The sequence below is a fragment of the Drosophila rhopaloa genome, unplaced genomic scaffold (assembly GCF_018152115.1).
Source record: "Drosophila rhopaloa isolate 14029-0021.01 unplaced genomic scaffold, ASM1815211v1 contig_163, whole genome shotgun sequence".
Classification (NCBI taxonomy): domain Eukaryota; kingdom Metazoa; phylum Arthropoda; class Insecta; order Diptera; family Drosophilidae; genus Drosophila; species Drosophila rhopaloa.
The window spans coordinates 7,310,060-7,332,168 of NW_025335043.1; the positions used below are offsets into that span (position 1 = coordinate 7,310,060).

The window sequence follows — 22,109 nt, forward strand, 5'->3', positions numbered from 1 at the left end:
TTTGGATAATTATTTATGTATTGTTTCCATTATAAAGTTTTTCAGGCTTCAACTAGTCGGCTACGCAATTTTAAAAATCAAATCATTAGTTCACATTTATTCTCAGACTGAAAAACTATTTTTTTAATCAGACACTTAAGTAATGAATTTCAACAACAAAATTATGATAATTGACTAGTCGGCTACGCAATATTCTATAGACGAATGAATATAAGGAATTTTTACGAAAACACATCTTAAGCATAAAATTAAATTTTTTTGATTTTTATAGGAATATTGTATATTAGTTATAAACTATAAACATATGGTACACAACTTTTTGTATGTTTAAAATTATCATAAAATTCATTGATAAAATACATTGCAAATAGTGCTCCATTTCTATTTGTTTATTAGTTATCATAAAGAGCCAAAATTCTTTTCAACAGTATTTTCATATGTGTTAAATGCATTAATTAATGCATGTTTTTTCCACTGTGCAAGGCCACCCTCTCTCAGCTTTCTCACTCTCTCTCTATCTCCCATTTCCTCCCTACCTCTCTTTCTGAAAGGCTGCATTTAACCCTTCGCAGGGTCCCTTTTCGACCCCCCGCTGGATGGTTGCCTTATCTATTAATATCATTGCGTTTGATTTTTTATCTAAAAATAAACAGCACTGGCTGAAAATGCCAATATTTGTCCAGCAATTCACGTAATGCAAATTAACGGGCACGACGCTCTAATTGATTGATTTGCATTTGAAATGAGAGGCGACAGAATTGATCGGTTAAGAACTGTGCGACACTCGATGAGAGCTCTTTAGATGGTCATAATTTTTACCAACGTCTACATGTCAAATAATTTTGATTGCGGGTTTATACTTGAAAATTTATGACGTACAATTGAGCCAAATAATGATTAAAAGCAGTCAGCATTTGGGTGTGTTTTTGGAATGAGTTATCACCGATAACGGCTAACAGAAAGCTTTCCAGTGGAGTCTAGGATACTCCAATTGGGATTTTCCGATAGCTGCCTACGTCAGAGTTCCATTAGTTGTGAAAATATAAATTTCATATTGATTGTTACAATTCACAAACACTTGATAATTGATCCGAAAAGTGGTGCGAAAATTTTGTCATTTTAATAAATTAATTAGGGTCTTATTTGACAGCTATTTTGATCGAGTGGCGATAGGAATTTTTATGGTTAAAGCTGCTAAGCTTTGTTAAAGACGGCGAATAAATAAAATGTTAAGAGTGTGGCCGGACGTCACCCTCTCTCACTATTCGCACAATTAAAAGTCCATTAAGTGATAAGCAAAAAAAAAGTTACTCATACGTCTGGGCGATAAAAGTCTACCAGGCACAACTAATGGTTAAGCTAAGCCCAAAAGCAGGCTATAAAAATGGCTAAGCGAAAAGAGAACCAGAAAGTAGGCACCATTGAACGATAACAAGCGTTATAACCCTGCAAGCGGAAAAAGGTAAACAAAGCAGGAAAAGCACTCAAAATTGAGTGAATTTCATGCGCAGGCGTCGCTGTCGAGGTGAAAAGCTCGGTTCCGTTTGAGTTGTCCCAAAACTGTTGCTATCATCCGTTGTTGTTGTTGGTCCTGCAGTACTGGACTTTGGACTACATCTTCATTTTATCATTTGATTTACCTGCTGCTAAACTTTAACAATGTTCACTTCCGTCGCCCAAAAGCGAAATAGCGCCTTTGTGTTTGCTTTTCTGTTTAGGGGTTGGATAGGGAAAGGGGCAGGAGGAGGGAGTGGTGGCTGACGGGCGGGGGCAAATGCCTAAGGGTTTATGTGAAACTATCTTTTTTTCAATTTTCCCGCACAACTCCTGCCCCTTCTTCTCCTCCAAATACTGCCCACATAAAGCGGAAATGGAAGTTTTGTAAATGTTTTCTTTTGTATTTCTTTGCAGTTACCCATATGCCCGCTGTCATTCACTGGGAGAAAGTCGAAATAGTCCAATCGATTGCGTAATCAATGCCTTTAAACCCAATATTTACATATTCTGATTATGCAAATCGTCAAAATCATTTGGTTATCAAACACACATGTATGTACATAACAATACATTTGTTTGAATGCTGGGCTTTTGGATTATCTATTGAAGCTAACTTAATTAATAAGAACAGCCTACAATTATAGTTAAAGGTCAGTTAATACAATAGTTGGAATCATCTCATTATATCATGTTTTTTGGTGTCAATTTAATACACATATCCTGGTTTTAAACTGATTTGTTTAATTTGATATTTTGTTAAATTTATTTATAAACAAGATTGTATTAAAGCATTTATTAAGTGCTGTTGCAATAAACACTGCTAATAATATTCACCATGTGTTTTCGTCATATAAATATCTGTTTTTGGGAATCCAAATACCAAAATAATATCTTAAATTGTACAAATAGTTTTAAACAAACTAATAATATAATATTTTCTCTCCCTGCAGGCACCACAAATACAAACGCAACACGGCGCCTTTGAAAGATGAGCGAAAATGGATCTAGTAGTAATAGGAGAGTGTGGTGAACGGTGAATGTGGCAGTGAATGGTGGGGTGTTGGGTGGAGAAAGTGGGCTGTGGAGGTGGGTGGTGTGTGAAGGACCACATGGCCGGGCAACTCGTGCACTTTAGTTTTTGGCTTGCAAGTGTTGTTCCTATTTTTTTATGACACTTGACGCTCAGCCAAGCCATTCGGTGGGTGGTGGATTGTGGGTGGTGCTCTGTCTCCTTTTCTGGTGAGTGGGTGATTGGGTGGTTGGGTGGTGGCGGAATGTAAGGTGGTGCTGAACTCCTGAGCTGCTGGTTGCCAACGTTTTTCGTCATTGTTCGGTTTCCTTTGCACCTTTGCAGCTTTGCCTGCATGTGGCTTCATTCGGTTTGCCTTTTCCTGCATTGATAAGAAAGTGCTTTTTAATAGCCCTACACTCGGTTATTTGTACACAAGAGGAAAAAAATGTAGAATGCAGTGTCAAAGGGCTGATTTGATTGATTTCGATTGTGCATATTGAATGGAGACGAAATTCTATAGCCTATTGTCTATAACTTATTAGATTGTATGAAATAATAGCTTTACCTTCATTGAGTATTTGAACCTTTAAATAATAATCACGATGTCCTTAGAAATCTTCTTTCAATATAAAATAAAATCAATAAAAACTTAACAATGATATGTATTTTAATAAAATCGAAATAAGACTTTCAAGTTTGAAACAATCAAACAGCAATATAAATGTATAGCCCTACAAACTAAACTTAAAATATATTTTTCGGTGTTGAGGCTTATCTTTTTGCTGGCACTGTAAACTTCTGGCCATACTCCACGCAATAGACATTCATTAACAAAGCCTCCTATCAGCTGTGAATCACTAGGTATTCTCTTTGTTTCTCTTACTACCAGTAATTGTAGAGCCAAAAGCCCAGCTAGATGGTATAAAGAGCGAGCTTTCCCAACGCTCCGATCGCAGCTTTGTAGATTCTTGGGTGCTCGGGTCTCGAGTCTCATGCGTAGTCCGCAGTCAGTTGCTTTCGACGCTTTTGGTTATTAATAATAACAGCAAACATGACGCGACTCTCTTGACTGGAAGTGTAGTTATAGCAAAAAATAGTAAAACAAAAAAAAACTGATCGCATAATTCAAGGTCGCCCATGTGAAGTAATAAAGAAAATCAACAGGTGGAAGTGAAGTGAAATTCGCAGTGCTAAAGTGTCAAATCAAGTGCCCCAAAAAATACAACGAGCACTTGAGAATTTCTATTTAATTACGCCCGACACGGGCACAAACATATGTGCTCACCGATAAGATAAGCCAAAGGTGGGTATGATGGTGAAAAATGGGAATTTGCATGCCGAGACAAATCTGTGACTGAAACTGAAACCTTAACTAACCCAAAAAACCCGAAGCGAAACCAAAGAAACCAAAGCAACAGCCGCAAAAGTGTCGATGTCGTTGTACACTCACGGAAAATGTTAAACATATTAATAAAATATTGTGTTGCTGTGGGAATTTTTGGCTACTCCGTTTCTATCATACATATTTATTTATTTTACCAATTTAATAACGTTATGTAATAGGGCCCAAAACTAGTTGCGTAATTTCAAATGACACAAACAAAAGTAAAAAATAAATAAAATCAAAAAACTATGTAATATAAATAAATAATATTATGAGAGACAATATTTTTCCCCGAAAAAATACTTTTATAACCAATATGATGCCCTAAAAATAAACTTGCAATAAGTTTTAAAATATACTTAACATGGTCACAGCTAAAAATTGCTATTGTGATTTGATAAAATGCCATAGCGATGACCAAATTTGTTACCATTTTGTTACTGTGCAGTTTCTATTCACTTGACGCGTGTACTTTCGTTTCCCGGAATGCCATGCATATTAGATATCTGGTACAGGTCTGGAGCACCTCCAGTCCCACATTCGTTAGTTGGCTCTAGGGCCTGGGCTCAAACTCAATGAGCGGGGTAATTGTTTAAACAAGAACAACAGGCGAAGTGCTGCCGGGCATACAAATCGATTGCCATGGCAAATATCACCCATACGCACTGGAGTCCCCACTGCGCGTGCTTCCTGCTAATGCCGAAATGTGTGCAAAACGAATATAATATATAATTAAAACTAATTTGATGACACACTCGACTCGGGCGAAAGACGAACTCAGCCAGGCCAAAATGGAGAAGGGCGGGAAAAGGGGACTCCTGCCAATTGCGTAATTATTATGTGCACAGCACAACACATATGGCTCGTTACACTGACGATGAGTTGTGTGTACGACATATGTATGTATATGTATGTTTATATAAAAGAATTTTTTAAGTACGCAAATTGACAAACAAACGCAGGCAAAGACGACGGCAACAATTTGCAATTACCGGGCCTCGAAATAAAGACCATGCCAGTCCCCGAAATCCGAAACTGCACGCTCCGTTGATGGCATTAAACGGGAGCGAGAGGCCAGCCAAAAGCTGTGAGCCATGTTAATAAAGACTAAGTAATAATTAAGTGGTAGGCATTATGATTTGCCTTGCTAGCAAGTCGAAATGCTCGAAATACCCTCTGCCAGTTGGCATTTATGACCTGGTCACTTAATCATACAGCATGCAAATAAGCCCAAGGAGAAGTCCAAGTCTTATCTTGCTCCGCACACCATAATCCCACCCACAATGCCACGCACTCCCACGACCTTGCCACATCACTTAAAGGCTTAAATCCATGGCTTTTCATTCAGATCACGTGTCCCCGACTTCGAAAGACTTTATTCGCCTGCAGGCGGCTGCTTCCAATTTGCTCGAATAGTTTTCGGTGAATATTTAATCAAATCCACTAGCAGTCGGTAATCAGTCCGAAATGTAAGAGCATAAAATCATATGCATATTAGAGCCGAGCTAATAATTGCTATACTTGCAGGCAATTTTCGAATGTGCTTAGAATTTAATTAATTTAAAAGTGAGGCCTTCCAGCTGTTCGCTCTTTAGGAACATTTTGCAACATTTAATGATGGGTAACTGATTAAAATATTTCCAGCAATGCTCAAGACCATGTTATTTAAATCAAATACTAAATTTGAATTTTAATTCTCATAAAATCTTATTGTCTTAATTCTATTATTCTTAATCACTATACATTTCTCAATCTCTTTACACATATATATAGAAAATATATGTTGAATATTTAAATAATTTTAGAAAAAAGATGTGTTCATAGAATTACAAAAGCAAATTCGTTCCAAAATTAGTTGGACAAAGACCATAAAATCATTTATTTCTCTTCTTTAAGTATTTTAGCATTGGCTCGCCTACAAACGTTTTTGGGGTAGATATACTTTAAAACTAAAGACCTTATATTTTTCTTTTAGCAGTAATCGAACTAATGAGTTTTTGCAGATTGCATCAATCAGAGAAAACTCGAACAATTGAGCTCTCTCTTGATTCTTTGTCATTAGACCCTTGTAACTCAGCACTAAGGACCAATCAATGTCAATTTCGTCTGCTGTCAACCAGGAGTTCAATAAATGCGCCCGGTGATTTCAGTCATCTATGCAAAACAATCTTTTCCATGCAATTCAAGCCGCCAAAGCCAGGAGGCATCATTCAGCCGCTTTCAAAGGCCCAAAACCAGGCTAAAAATCGGGCTGTAATTCATTCATATGCATTCACTATATGGCACTCATCAGCATTCGGTTCACACATGCTGGGGAATATGGGCTTCCGGCCAGAAGGCGACCAGATGTTGCCGTGCGCCCTTTCTCCAATTTTTCAAATCAAAAGCTGCTGCATTGCGCATACGCCGCGTGTGCTGCACTGAGTTTTGGAATTCCCCAGGGGGAAAAGGGTGCCCCCCTTACCCATTAATGTGCTCATTTCCCCACATGCCGAACTATGGATTCCGCTTCTTTGGCAAGTTTTGCATCGCAAAACGCTTCCTTTTGCTCCAACTCCTGTTGCATTCGCTACGAAAATAATATTAAAATTTATGATGACAAACTTTCAACGCCAGCTGCAAAGATTTGCAAAGCCAGAGAAAAAAAAAATAAAAATAAATAAAAAACGACAAGCGATAGCATAAAAAATACCAAAGCTTCTAGGATGCCCAAAAAATGCTAGGACCAAACATACATTTTTTATTAATATATATATATATACATGAGTTATATATAGATGTATGCATGCATGCATATATTTTCTACGTTTGACAATTCATGGGAGAGTATCGGTTTATATCGGGGCAAGCGGACGCTTTCAATATTCGCCCAGCTTTGAGCTTACTTTTTCCATTTCCCAGTGTCATTTTTGAAAAATTGATTTATGGCCAATAGTGTGTGGAGAGCGGGTCGATTGGGGGGGTCGCAAAAAACCTATCAAGTGTCTACTGCCGCTATCTGTTCACCCATCCCCTCACCACCTCTTCTGCTGTGTTTGGTTTGGTTTTGGCCATACATTTTTCCGCTGAAGGCTCTGAGCCATCGACAACCACAGCCAAAGTTGCTCAATAACCAAGCATATAGATCAGTTTTTAACAATCCACCGTCCCCTGGTATTGCTTTAAGTCATTTTCACTGCGCTTTTTTGTCTGACCGTCGAGCTTAAACCGATAAATTGCTGAATTGTTAAACTACCGAAAGGGGCGTAGTCAGAACTTTTATTTTAGCTGTTATAAATTATTAAAATGTGAGTGTTTTGAAATGAGAACTCGTGCTTTTCAAATTTTTACTATGACTATTTATAGCTTTTATTATATTTAACGAGGTTTTATGGTTATGTCTCCTAAATTTTAAGCCATTTAAAAACTAAGTTTGAGACATGTGGTTTTTTGGTGTAAGCTGTATGGGTATACATTTTTTTTATAGGTAACGTAAGTTTTTATATAACATATTCCGAATTTTTTAGAGCTCCGCCCCTGATTGCCAATAAAATGTCTGCGGCAAGACAAAATGAGCCGTCAATTAAAACGTTTCAAACAAAACAGTGAAAGCAATTGTGGGGGGTGCAATAAAAAAAAGGGGTCGAAATCCAGGGCAAAAAGAAATTGCTCATTTTTGCGCATTTCAAATGGAAATTATTTCGCTTGCGTTGAATGGAAATTGCCGGCTGGATTTTCACTCAATGCCGCAGACAGTTATGGTGTTTTACTGTAGTGCGTTGTAATTAAGCGTTGACTTGTTCAATTACCAAAATGGAATTGCTTTTGGTGGCAGGACAGCCGCAAACGTCCGCGTGAATTGCCAGAAGTTTTCCCGATCCCCGAGCGAAGGCCAACGAAACTACCTGACCGGATCTGGCACCTGTAGCGACTTGTATCCCCGTCAATTTGCATTAATGGCGTGGAAAACGTGGAGTTTTGGGAGTGGGCGGAGTTTGGGAGTTGGTGAAAACGCTGCATGCTAAAATAAGTTGGCCTTCTTCTTATTTGCCGCTGTCAGCGTTGCAAAAGAAGACAAAAAAGGGAAGTTTTTGTTTGCATTAAAATTGTCAGCGGTGGCAACTTTGGTGAGGTTTCGTTTTAATCATGGCACAAAACTTTGCCCCGACAGCGCAACTTACTGGATGGATTCCCTCGTGTCCCTTTGCCCCTATTTGCGACGCATGTGGTGGCACGCCATTTCAAGCCTTTTGCACACTCTGGCAAAAATTGGATTTAAAAGACCCACTAAGATGTGGCATTTAAGGAATGAAAACGATTGCCATTACTCACTTGCCGCGCAGATCAATACAGTTTTGCTCATACGGTGAAAAAAAACTTAATCTATTCTTATGGCTAAAAAAGCGCATAGAAACCTTTTTTACGAGTGAGATGTTGTAATTATATATGCACATATAAAACATTTATTTATTTAAATAATAAACATGAACAAAATTGGGATGGATATTCCTTTTGTCTTGAAACTTTTTTCTTAATTTAAACAACCCTTCCTTCGCATAGGAGATTTTAAATAAAAACCAATAATTAATTTATAAATTTAAATAACAAAAAGTAAAGAAGCAGGGAATGAATGACAACGAGTTATGACATAAAGTTTATTTGTAAAGATGTTTAATAATAATAGTTAAGAAATCTCATTTCTTAAATCATTTTGTGACATTAAAATGAATTTTTTTCAAATTTATTATTTTGGCGTTTTCCAGCAAGCAATTATTTTAACCAAAATAAATAGTATCCCCTTTCATTGGGTGTCCACACTCGGCTTTATATTTTGTTGTGTAACTAGTTAATTGTATTCATTTTATTAACATTTGTTTTGGCCCAAAGCCTTTTTCTTCTCCATTTATTTGGTATTTTTTTCTAGCAAGCAAATATTAAATTCCAAAACAAGGACTTTTAGATCCCTTTTCGTTGGGTGCACGCTCTATATTTTTTTTGCGGGGTCGCACAATTAAAATGCATGGACCATGGCAATCCGAAGTGTTGTAAGCGAGCAGCTGTTGCATGCCACATCGATTCGAAATGGGGAATGGTTATGCTTATGCATGAGCCACGCTGTCCGGGGTAAACCGATGGAGCTTCCGCAGGATATCCGAGCGACCCAAAAACCCAAACGCCGCCCCCCATAAACGGGCACCAACCCATTGACCAATCTTGGGCATTACTTAAGGTCCCTGGCTGCAGTCTCTTGGCCAACAATTTTAGTTATTTATGCGCATAATTACCTGCACTGCAGCCTGTAGCCATTTGCATATGCGACCAATATCGGGGATCTGCACGGGATTTATCCTGCGCGCATACAAAATGTTGCATTAGGACCCAAAACTGGGAGCCACCAGCTTAGGGCACCTGTTTTTGCCTTGCCTTTGGCTTATTAAATGCAAGAGTAACAAGTGAAAACTCGCACAAAACAAACTGCAAAATTGCCTCATTATGTGAAAAGGCAGCAAATAAAAGTTGGCAGTTAGCACAAAAGAGCCACGTAGCAATGAGGGGGTGGTGGTGGTGGTGGGCGTGAGCGTGTTCGGGGGCGTGGCACTGAAAATTTATGCAGCACAAAGCCGCGGCAAATGTAAGTAAGCCAAAGGACATAAGCAGGCATAAACACAGCCGGATCAACTGAAAATATACGCAAAGGCAGCAATGAAATACTCTGCAGTATGGGGAGAAACAAAATGTATTGAAAAACTCCTAAGGGGAGTTGTCTTTAACTCAAAGAATAATAAATTGGTGCTGTGTATATAGCATACATTTAAATAATCAGCTTACAAAAGGAAGCAGCTTCAAAGCAATTTTGTTATATTTTAAAGCGCAAAAAATTATTAAAAACCTAATGGTTGAAGAAACAGCAACTTATTTATTTGTATTATAATACAAAAACTAAACAAAAATAAATTGTATTGTTATATTTGTTTAAATTACTAATCCATTCCCCATTTTCAAGAGTAAAATGTAGCTGTTTTGAAATGTATAACAATAAACAGCTTTCTGTTGTATAAAGTTATTATAGCTTTCAAATATCTATTATTTTCTTTGACCCAATTCGGCCAAGCTCGAATAAAATAAAAACATACAAATACAATAAACAAGTTTATGACAATTTTGTCGAGTAAGCCAACTATGCAATTAACAGCAATAAAATGTGTTATAAATACATTTATGTTTAAGGAGACTTAATAGAGTCAATTGTGGCGACCACATATTCCTTTACCATCTATTGAAGTCAATCCGCACTTGAAACACATTTACCTACCGAATAAGCCCTGTCACTCAGATGGCTTTGGTGAAATGCATTTCCTGCTTAAACTTATTATTGAACAAATTGTGTTATCGAGTGGCGGCGAAACCGGCGACCTAGTGAATATGGCTGGATCCGGCGCGAAGGACCACCGGCACAAAGGGCAGCCCCATTGAGTGCACCGACGCGTCGACGGCTCCCGGTGGGTGTAAATTTTGTTATGCGGCAAATACGCCATAAAGCTACGTTGCAGAAGCCCCTAGGATGGGGATGGGGATAGAGTTAAGGGTAGGGATGAGGTGAGGATAACCAAAAGGGGAACCAAGCTGGGATGCAGGTCTTCAGCTCTCCCAAAGGCTGCTTGCATTTGCGTGAATATATATGGCTTTCCCTCTGTTAGCCGTCCCTCTGTTTTTCTCCCCTCTTTCGCTCAGTGCAATCGGAGGTATGAAAGAAGTTTGGATCCGTATCCGGGGCCGGGGTCGGTCCGTTTCCACCCGTCCGTGTTGTGCATGTGCGGCACTCTAATAAAATTTAATAAAAAACGTGCACCGCGCCATAATGCAATGGCAATGGACTCGCCCCAGGGGCTGGTGTTTCGGTGGGTGGGGCAGTTGGCGGCTGCTTGGTGGTTTGGCGGGACAGGTGTATCATTACCTGCACGCCAACCACAAGCCAGCCGAGCTCCCAGCATATCAATATGCCGTGCGGGGAGGATCTTATGACCAACCTACTCATTTGAATCTTCTGATGAATTCATTCCCACATAGAAAAAAACATGGCTTCTTATTTTATATTTCTAAAGAATTTTATACAGTAAGAAAGGAGACAAAAACAATTTTCATCTCTCCCTTATTACTGATTTTACTTTAATTTAACTTACTTTAAATTCCATTTTAATTAACTGGTATTTGGCTTTATAACATAACCCAAATAAAGCCATACTTTAGTTACAAAACCTATAAGTATTTTATGAAACAAAAAATAACAAAAGCGAAACAAAATGTTTTTAAGAAGTAATTATATGTAAAATATATGTTATAATCAGAGAAATGAATCTGTATATATTTGGAGATATCTAGCTTTGTATGCTAAAACTATCTATGTGTAAATACAAATCTGAAGATATGTTAGTTAAAAAATTGAGAGTTTTTCGTTCTTCCTTGGCATATGAACAATAATTTCGACCCGTTTATATAAGACCATTTATTGTTCACTATTTAAATGTCAGTTTGATAAGCCAATGACAGAAGCTATTTAGATTTGAGGAACACTGACACATATGGGTAATATTTTGTTTCTTTTTTCTCAGTCTAGATAGAAGGGCAAATACATAAGTAAGAAGAGGACCTTACCACAAAACTCCTCTTTACGTAAGATGCCATGGGCAAGTGTGTCTCCCGGCAGTCGCCTCCGCTCCACGAACTCGTGTCCCCAGCCGCGGAGCATCATCAATCTGTATTGACAATCGCACTGTCGCACGAAGATTTGGCCCAGGCCCACAAAATCTGGCAACAGTTGACAGGGAGTAATGAATACATAGCAGCAGGCAGCACATCATCCCGGCAGGAGGAACCCTTTTATTACACCATAAGCCGACGGAAACAACCGGAGCAGGCCGTGTTGCACATCGAATCCCTTTACAATGATGCCCCAACGGAACCACTGACATCAGCCAGCGAACCGGAGTACTCCACTTGCCAGGAATTCCTGCTGCACGAACTGCTGCTGCAGGCCATCGAAAGCGCCGAGGAGCAGACATCCACCAACCACATCCTGAACCAAGCCAGAATCAGGCCAGCACCTCAATTACCAGTCGGGAACAACGGCTGGCTGGCGGTGAGTGGATATTGATATATGTTTACAACGCACTTGAGGGTTCTGCCGAAGCACTATCAATAAGTTGCGAATTCGGAACTGCCGAAGTTGAGTCTGGCGAAAATGTGGTGTCGGTGATGTTGTGGGTCAACAGTCTTTTCTTTTCCCAGACTATTGTCTGCCTCAGTATTCATTGTTTGTAGAAAAAAGTGAAATAAAATAGTTTGGTATATACAAATATGCATTGGGAAAGTCAGGAATACATTTTAAGGTGTAGACAAATATAACATATCTTGATATTCACAATTATTAGAAATTATTGAAAGGATTTTGAAGCAATAGAGTTTAATTGATGCTGACAATTTTAAGTTATAGAGAGAATTACACCACAATCATTAGAAGTGAGCCACTTTTGATCGGAGTGTAGTTTTTGAAAAGGATTACGTCATAATGGTGACAAAATCGAACCAAAAATACAAACCAAGATGAAAATACAGATTTTTAGAGAATTAAACCTCGATCATTTAGAAATATGCTGCTTTCAAATCGGAGGTCTGTAAGAAAAGTTATGGGCTTAGAAGTGCAGGTTTTTGGTCACTTTTCAGCAAAGACATTTTTCTAAAATTTGGAAAGGGGTTAGATAATAAAAATGACTAAAAATCGATCCAAAAATCCAAATCCAGATTTTAATGCAGATTTTTGGAGATTCAAACCACAATGATTTAGAAGCATGACACTTTAAAATCAGATTTCTGTAAGAAAAGATATGGGCTTACAAGTGCAGTTTTTGGACAATTTTCTGCAAAGCCATTTTTAAAAATTTTAAAAAGTTTAACCCCTTATAAAATTGTTCGATACATTTTTCGATCGTACCAAAGGGCTACATAAAAGAAGTAATAGTAATTACAATGAAAAATACGTAAATATCCATACATTTTCCACTTGCCGTGGTTCGGTTCTTAGCTAAGTGACAGTCATTCCGCTAGATGGCGTTGCATGCAGCCACCCCCAAATTTAGACCATTATCTTCGAGCAGCCACTTGTTTTCCTCGCTCTGCGCATGAGCGAACACTGAGAACTCGCTCTCCGTCTGTTTTCCATTTTCTCCCCCTGTGGTCAAGCAATAGAGAGTTTTACGACCAGACCCACCACAAGAGGACAGGGAAACCCATTCGTTCCGTGAGAATTTTCAGCTCACCATTCAATTTTCCGTATGCCGTGCTTTCACAAGTGAAAAATCGTCGCCACTCTGCCGAAGCAGGAAAAACTTAACAAATTGTTGAAAAAAAAAAGAACAACAAATAGCCAAAGATCAAAACTAGGAAGGCAATTCGAAAAAGAAACGTGGGAAAACAGTGCGAAATACGTTTGCATAACCTGAGGCGTGAAAAGTGCGAGCAATCTGCAAAAGATTTTTCCAGCAACCCGTTAGATTTTCAAGGACCCCCGTGTGGGTGTACTGGCAGGTACACTCGCTTTGTGTATCTGTGTGCGGCTCAAGTGCAATTATAAATGGCGTAATTTGTGCGCCGTGGCGGCCGTGTCATGAACATAGCCGAACTGCATCCTAAAGCGGACTTTTTAAACACCAGGATCAAGACGACTCCCCGGGGAGACAGCAAACGGACGGAGGCTCGCCGGGAAAGCGAGTGCCTCTGCCGACGACCTGCAACATGGATGAATGCGACAACCCCGTCGTCGTTGTCTCACTAGGAAAATTCGCATCGCAGCAGCAGAACGAGGGGGTCGCCGAACCGAGTGCGGAAAATTCCGACCAGGAGCACCAAATAAGTCACAAAGAGCCGAACATCGATGATAAGGAAGCGCTCCTAGAGCAGGACCTTAACAAATCAACAGTCGAGGAGGACGCAGCTATCGACGCGGAAGTCGAAGCAGTCATCATGGTACCAACATTAAAATTGCATCTTACGGATTACTTTTCATTGCTGGCGATTCGTTTTAAGAAAATTTGTAGATAGTTTTTGACGCTTCTTGAACTGTATACACATCAAAAATGGTTCATAGATAGCTTCCTGGTTCCATTAATAATATATTGTTAAGGGGTGTTCCGGTTTTCACTTAAGAATTATTGGTTTAATTTCTTGTCTTTCTTGAATATTAATTGAATACTATTTCATTAACTACTATCAAATTAAATTATTACGTTTTTGTTTCTAAATTACAAAATATAATTGCTTATACTTATCGTATACTTATTATCATTGAAAGTTAAGTGATTAAAGAGGTTTTAATATTGTGTAGAACAAATATTTATATTTAATATAAATTAAGTAAAATGGGAAACCGGAATGAGCCTGAAGGACACTTTATATTACATATTGAATCATCGAACTATTTCGCGTATATACGCTTTCATATTGATATTTATCATGATTCCATAGAAAGTATCTCGCAAATAGTTATTGTTGGTAGAACGTAGTGAGTCATGTAGTTAGCTAATATATATATATAAATCCTTTTGTGTATTGTCTCTTGTTGGGGAAGTCCTCGAGGCTCCTTTGTTTCCGTGCGCCTCTCATCTGTGCTGACCCGATTTGCAAATGTGTTTCGCTTTCATCCTAATCGCTTTTTACCCCCATTCTCCTCCACATTTTCCCCTTTAGGGCCAGGCGGAGAGCAAGAAGCAGGGCAGCAAGTCGAGTCGCCGCCACCACAATGGCAACGGAAATAGTAATGGCAACCCCTCGGAGGTGCTGGAGCAAACGGTGCACACCAAAGGCACCGCCATGTCCTTTGGCTTCCGCAAAAAGCTCAATGGGACGCCCAAGAAGTTCAAGAAACTCCTGGAAGGCGGCGACAAAAACGCAACATGCACAGACACAAAGGACGACAATGGGAATGCAGGTGAGTCGAATTTATGAAATTGTTGATGAAGTATTGAACAAAGTTATAAATTACTTGCCAAGTATCACAAGTATTTCTTGTGATATCTATTACAATTTATTACTTACGAAATTTAACTTGTGGACTTATAACTTTATAATATAACTTTAGATATATAGTATAATTTTTTGGATTAATTGCCTAAAAGAATATGTAAGGAAATTTCAAAACGTAAATTTTATATATTTTAATCATTTGACACTTACATTTTGAAACATATATTTTTTAAATAATTTTAAAGGCATTCAGAAAAAATGTAGAAAATAATAAAGTTCCATGCAAAGCTTTTAAAGTATGTAGTAAGTTTTTAGTATAGTTTTTTGTTAGTTTGTATACCCAGGTATACCTTTTAAAATGGCAATAGCTGACCAAGTGTTATGGCTTTTTAATTTGGCGACAATTTGGCCAATTTAACAATGAGCTGACATGCCAACATTTCATTGGAATCCCCACTTTCTTTCCCCCTGACAGCTGCTGCTCCCGTTCACTTTGAGAAAGTAGGCGCCGCCGCTGCCCAGAAGAATGGCACTTTGGTGGCAGGTGCGGCCGGGGCACGTTTCGGCTATCGTGGGGCGGTGCCACGCCCCGCTTCCGCGGGCTTAACTGCGCCCAGCGAGGAATCCGAATCGGAATCGACGGCCAATGCCCAGAACAACAACAATAACAACAGTCGCGGAGCGGGAAGCGGTCCGGTGTTGGTGAGCAATTGTGAGTGTCGTCGGCACTGCTGCCACAAATAAACGCAGAACTTGCCCCCTTCGGCCGCCGATATAACTTCCTTCGATTTTCCGCAGTGAAACGCCGCTCCAAGAGCGCACACGCCGGACGATCCGGCGATGGTGAGCCCAAAATAGCCCAGCCCAAGACGCTGACGTTCAACCTGAACCAGAACACCACCATCGAGTACCAGCGGCGGCAGTTCTTCGGCGAGATAGCGGACGAAACGTTGGGTTCGGCATCGGGATCCGAATCTGGGTCGGGATCGAGAGCAACGCAGCCGCGCTATAACTACAGCAATCTGGCCAGCATGCACGCCAATGTCATGTGAGTAACTCTTGATTGGGATATAAATCGGATTACTTCATTTACTTACTTTACACGTGCCCAAGTATATTGCTCTAGTTTCAAAATAATCAGAAATAATATCCCTAATCAAAATTCTGAACTGTAACAAAAATCTGATTATAACTGATTATTTTGAAAAATAAATTTGGTAATCAGAAAATATATATTAGACCTAATATCCTGTGTCACTTTTTTAATTCGTACACAACTTTGGAAATCCATTTAAAATATCTGCCTTTTACTTTTTAAATGATAAATCATAAGATTTAATGGTAAACCAAAAATGGTTTAATAAGGAACACATTTAAATTATACAACAACGAAAAAATAAAACAATAAAACCTTTAAGAATAAAACCTACTTAAGAAACAAATTGAACAATTTAAACAAATAAATAAGTGAAATAAAATCGGACACAATAAACATTTAAAAATATTTTTTTTGTTCAAAATGCAATTAATTAATAAAATATCAACATTAAACTATCCTCTTCACTTTTACAGAGTTCGCCCCACACCGCGACCCACTCCGGCCAGCTTTGCCAAGTTCACTTTGCAGACAGTGAGCCTGCCCAGGCCGGAGTACCCGGTGGCCATCAGTCTGACGGCCACGACACCGACCACGCCCAGCAGCAGTGTCCAGTCGCCGGTGCCCGCCCACTCCACGGGAGCTCGGGCCAAGGACATCTCCACTAGTTCACGGCAGCATCCCTTGACCTCAGTGCATGTCCAGCCACAAACACGACATCTTGACCAGAAGAGCGTGAAGCAGCTGACGAATAACTCCACGCGTCGAGGATTCTCCGGCAGTCGGGAGATTAGTGCGGATTCGGGGATAGCCAGCATGGACATGGCGCTGGACAGCAGTTCGGGCAGCTCGGTGGGTTCCAAGAGGAGTCGCAGCAGGCCCAGGAACCTCAAGATGGTGATGAGTGGACGGCACACTTTCGAGGTGCGCGATGCCGATGATCCGCCCTCCAGTGAGTCCAACTCCTTTGTGGAACCACTGGCACTTCCGAAACTACCCACTGATGGGAGTCAGAGTATTCCCCTACCACTACTGGGCTTGGTGCGATCCAATACGGTGTTGAGTCGGGAGAGTTACGAACGACGTCAGGCGGAAACACCGGGATCCCATGATCAGCAGGATCAGGAAGCGGAAAAACCCAAGACAAGTGGCTCCGATGAGAGCGAGAGTGTGGACGAGGAGAAGCTTTACTTGGACTCGTCCACCTCCGAGAAGAGTGCCAAACACCAGAGCCAATCCTCGGTGGCCTCCACTTGGCGTCTGCAGGCGGGCGAATCCCTGGCCGCCCAGGATTGCAGCAGCATGAGCATGAGCATCAGTAGCGATATCCAGGCACCGGAGAATCCCAGAGATATTGACAAGGAGGAGGACATGTCCTTGGGTCTGGACGAGATGAGTCTGGTCAACACCGACATGCAGTTTAGCACAATATGTAAGTGTTTCGATTAGTTATTGGCTTAACATTTGAGTAACTTCTAATCTCCTCCAGCTTCGATGACGGAAACTCCACCCAAACTGGGCCAGGAGACCCTGCTCAATCTTCATCTGGTGGACAATCGTGAGGCGGGCACCTCTCGTCCCCGCTCCTTTAACAATGCCCTCAACGAATCCAAGTTTGCCGAGTTGGCTCTGGCCAGTAGTAGTTGCCTCCTGTTGGATGATGAGACTTCACCCACTGACAGTTTGGTTAGCAGCACCGAGGATTCCGAGGAGGCGGGTGGCAAGCTGCAGAAGCACAAGTTGAACGAGGAGCGGCAGCAGAAGGACATTGATGACATAGATTTGGATGATATTTCCCCGGTTCTCGAACTGGATTTGGATCCTCCGGGCAGCCGAAGTCCCATTTCACCTGGCACCCCCACTCACGCCTCACATTCCCTTTCGTTGGGTTCGGATTGCGGAAATCTAATAGATGATGAGATCGCCGATCAGCCAGCTTTGCTGTGTAACAGTGAAGCCCACGAGGTGGCCACGGATACACCCACTTTGATGGAAACGCTCACCCACACCCAAACAGGATCGCTGCGATCCTTGAAGAGCCAGTCGAAGGCTCGCACCGCTTTGCAACAGGCCATCGAGTTGAGTTTAAGGACTCCGGCGGCGGTGCGAAAGGCAGTGATGGATCGGGCTGAATCTCTGGATACTCTATCGCCCTGCGAGTCCATCTGCTCCGACGACCTGATGATGGATTTCGATATGAACAGCAGTGTGGACTCCATTGATCACATGGCAAATGCCACGGGACGCAGTCGCAGTGGCTCCGATCTTCACAGGATTGGCACTAGAGGTCAGGATATGGATCCCATGCAGGCGGAGACCGAGGCGGAACTCCTTTCGGAGTTGGAGCGCAAGGGCAGCGATGTGATGAAGGAGCTCAATACACTATTGCGAGGAAGGAGGCAGCGCGGAGGTCCAAGGGAGAGAATTAGGTGAGTTTCAAGGTTCTTTAAAAATGGAAATGTTTTATATCATTGGGGAACTATTTAAATGGTAAAAATAAAATAGGTGAAGGGGAACATATATTTTAAATTGAATATTCATGGCATTTTTTAAATTGAGCAATTTCTTGTATCAAAAAACTTAAAATTAAGACACTAGAGAGAATCAAAAATTTCTTTAATAATAGCTGAATAGGTCAAAAGTTCATAGTACATTACCCAATATATGGGCTCACTTAACTCAGTATCTCCACCACCAATCAACATGAAAATTTGGTTTTACACCCTCAAAAATAAAACCTGCCATCCCGAAAACTTATCTCTAAAAAGTGATCTCAATTTTTGGAAACTTTTTCAATTCTCCTTACTTATCCAAAGCTAATTGAATTGGCTGCATCGGGTCAGAAATGTGGTGGCGGTGGCTCTTTGAGTTCGCCTTTGATTTGGTTTTATTAGCTCTGCATTTGGCAGGCGGCCAGCGACTGTTGGAATATTATTAAGTGCATTTTCCCCGGCAGTTTCCGCCCGCCTCCCCTGCAACCCAATTCCACTTGAGGTGCTGCAAATCAATCAGCAGACTCTCCCCCTTTTCAGTAGTAAAACAGCCTTCATCTCTCTTTGGCTGCTAGACTATTTTTTGTGGCCGGCCGGTAAAAGATTGCTCAATTTAGCCCTAGAAAGGCGGCGATGTATTACTAACTTCGGAGTTCCATTAAAACTAACTTAAAGCTTAAATTAAGGGTGTAACTTAAGTAGAAGAAAACATCTTTAAACAAATAAAACCTACATTACGTATAAATACGTTTAAAAGTAAAGTATTTCCGAAAAATTAAGAAGTCTGTTAACTAAATTTAAAAAAAAAGGGCATTATTATCTGCCCAAATTTCAGCTGAAATACAAAGAAATGAATATAAGAAATCCCAGGGTTGAAATAAGGGTACAAATCAATTAAATAAAATAATAAAAGTATGATAATATATTCATAAAAAACTATATCATAATAACCCTATGAAATCGATTAAAACTCTATTCGTTTTAGACGGGCGCCTATATCAGTTTCCTAGACCATTTACTAGATCAATAAATAGCACCAACTTAATCCCCTTGTAAACTCTAGTGTTAATGTGATTTGTCATGCACATCCAGGAATATTCTTCAATTGATTTAGCTACCAAAACAAACAGCAGTGAATCTCACGTGTTTGCTTGTTTGTTTGTGTGTTTCTGTTTGCCAAAGGGCGCTCTGGGGTTAATCAAATGCAATTTACTTTGGCCAGCTCACAGCTTTGGCATGGCACGCCCTTCCCCGCCGTCCCGCCCACTTTTATTTTAAGGGTAAATGGGTAATTGAAATGGAAATTGAAATTAGCCCAAAATTAGACAGACATCAGTGGGACAGAAAAGGCCAGGAAAGGGACAGGTTGGAACTCACAGGTTCGAATGGGGTGAGCGGATTGCTTTGTGTGTTTGTGCAGTTGCCAAAGGTTACTCCATTGGCGAACCCATTGGCGAATCCATTGGCCGTCCCCATCCATTCGACATTCCCATTGCAGTTCCCGTTGTCGGTCCCAATTGCCGTGTTTTAGCGCCGGCTACCAGAAAGAGAAGGGGAGAGCCATTGGGGCATGTTTATGGCCCAAAATGCTGCAGCCAACAACAACTCTGTGTGGGCCTTGTGCATTCTGGGCGAAGCCAAAGCCAAAGACGCGACCGACTTCAACGGCACTTGGCATTTCCAATTGTCTATGCCTCCCACCACCATCTCTCTTTTTCCTTGCACAAGAAAAAATATTACTAATAAAATAAGGAATTTTGTTAGACCTGAAAAACATCTCTTCTAGTTCAGTAGTATAAATAAGTCGATGGCAAAGAGATTTTAGATTTTAATTCGAGGTTTGAACCTAGGTGACTGAAATTCATAATGGAAACTATAAACCTAACACCGACAAGCTAAAGGATTAAAGCTATAAAGTTTCATTCGTTTTCTCATCTTAAGCTCTCATTTAGCTTGATACAACTTATGAAACTTTAAAGATTAAGATACACTTCTAACATATTATGGACCAGAGATCAGGCCATAAAATATTCTACATTTTTGTAAAAATTTTGATTCTCATTATTTAAAAGCTAATTTATCTATTTTATTGGATTAAAGGTCAAATGTCTACTTTACTAACATGATGACTAAGTAAAATATTGACGGTAGAATATTATTTTCTTAATCAAATTTACTTAGGAAAAATATAATTACCAAGCGTTGTTAATTAAAATGATTTAACAATTTATTTATAAAGGTTACACTATTTATTCTTAGTATGCGCTTTTTTTTGATAGAACGCCTTTGTTCATTTTTTGTTCCCTGTGTGGCATTCCCGTCTCTATCTATGGGAGCTCCAGACTGGGTCTTGGCTTTTTCGCCAAATCGTGGTCGTAGTTAAGATAACATTTTGACTTTGGCCGGAGACTTGATGGCGAGTGCCGCATTCTTTTGTCATGGCAACGAACTAGCAGCAACGGCAACAGTCACAACAGCAACAGCAACAACAACACTAGCAACAGCAACAACAACAACAACCGGCAACGGCACGACATCAACATCGATGGAGTCGTTTCTGGCTATAACCAAAAGTTGGGAAAAACTTTATTGCTAGGAAAAATCAATTGTCTGCCTCTACATAAAGACTGGTGAATATATGTGAACCTGTTTCGCAGCCAACAGCCAAATAACTGCAAAATGCCGCTGGCCATGGCTAAATGTTTTGTTGCGGTTTAACCTGTCACTCGATGGATCCAATAGATGCGCCTGCGTCGGGACATTGGCTTTCCTTTTTTTTTTTGAATTTTAGCCGTAGCCAACATTAGAAGGCCAGGCTGGAAACAGCCAGCTGCAGATAGTTCAGATAGTACTTCATAAGACCACCATTCACATGCAAAACCGCACTTGTGGATTAACCTTGAGACTGGCTAACCCGCTTGGCCGGTGAATGAGTCATGCATAATGGCCATGTTCCAGCCCCCTCCCCCTCCCTCTGATCAGCCTCAGAAAGTGCTGAATAAGCCCACTCAATCTCGGTTATTATTGCCTCTCAGTTAACCCGCTCACGCGGATGCAACAAAAGCCGCATTGTGATCCCCATCTCGACATTCCGGGTGCATAAATATTATGGCTGTAGCTGTTGTCGTCGCGGCCAAGAGATCTGGCTTTCTTTCCTTCTTTTATTTTCTTTATTCAGCCAGCATCGTCTAACGGCTGTGCCACACACTCTGAGAACGTTAACAAAAGCGGCCCAGACCCACACGGCCATCTCTTTCGGCCCACCAGCAACATTCTTACCACTGCTTGCCGTTCATGTTGCTCGTGTAAGCCGTGTTGCTGGTGCTGATGTTGCTGTTGCTGGCGGGAACGCCTGGAAAGCGAAACATTGGTAACAACAGAAACCAATTACAGTGGGTTCTCTTAGCAAGATATTGTTAGTCTTGCTTCCAAAGGAATTTTTCAATAAACACTAATCATACTGTTCAAGTCTTAACTCTGTTTAATTTAGGATTTCTTAGATGTAAAAGAGTTTTAGTCGACTTAGCTTATAGCTTAATACAAATATATACTTTTCCATGATTTTCAATGTAAGCGATAAGTAATTTATTTCATTCAAAAACTGATTTGGAGTTTTTGTTTTGATAATTATTA

The 22,109-nt window shown here is 40.3% G+C and overlaps 1 protein-coding gene across 14 annotated transcripts in view; it reads left to right on the forward strand.

Annotated features, from left to right (window-relative positions):
* Window positions 1-3,527: 3,527 nt before the first annotated feature.
* The window catches only part of LOC108043225, a 29,950-nt gene continuing 11,368 nt past the window's right edge, over window positions 3,528-22,109 (forward strand). For 4 of the 14 annotated variants that reach the window (XM_017121821.2, XM_017121819.2, XM_017121817.2 and 1 more), the window contains exons 1-7: window positions 3,528-3,812; window positions 11,483-12,009; window positions 14,613-14,853; window positions 15,364-15,600; window positions 15,687-15,936; window positions 16,461-17,416; window positions 17,474-18,413. In XM_017121821.2, the coding sequence (XP_016977310.1) occupies window positions 11,554-12,009; window positions 14,613-14,853; window positions 15,364-15,600; window positions 15,687-15,936; window positions 16,461-17,416; window positions 17,474-18,413 (3,080 nt within the window). In that variant the 5' untranslated portion in view covers window positions 3,528-3,812; window positions 11,483-11,553. Of the gene's footprint in view, window positions 3,813-11,482; window positions 12,010-13,116; window positions 13,893-14,612; window positions 14,854-15,363; window positions 15,601-15,686; window positions 15,937-16,460; window positions 17,417-17,473; window positions 18,414-22,109 lie in introns of those variants that run through there. The other 10 variants (XM_017121811.2, XM_017121812.2, XM_017121814.2 and 7 more) reach the window with 7 other exon arrangements.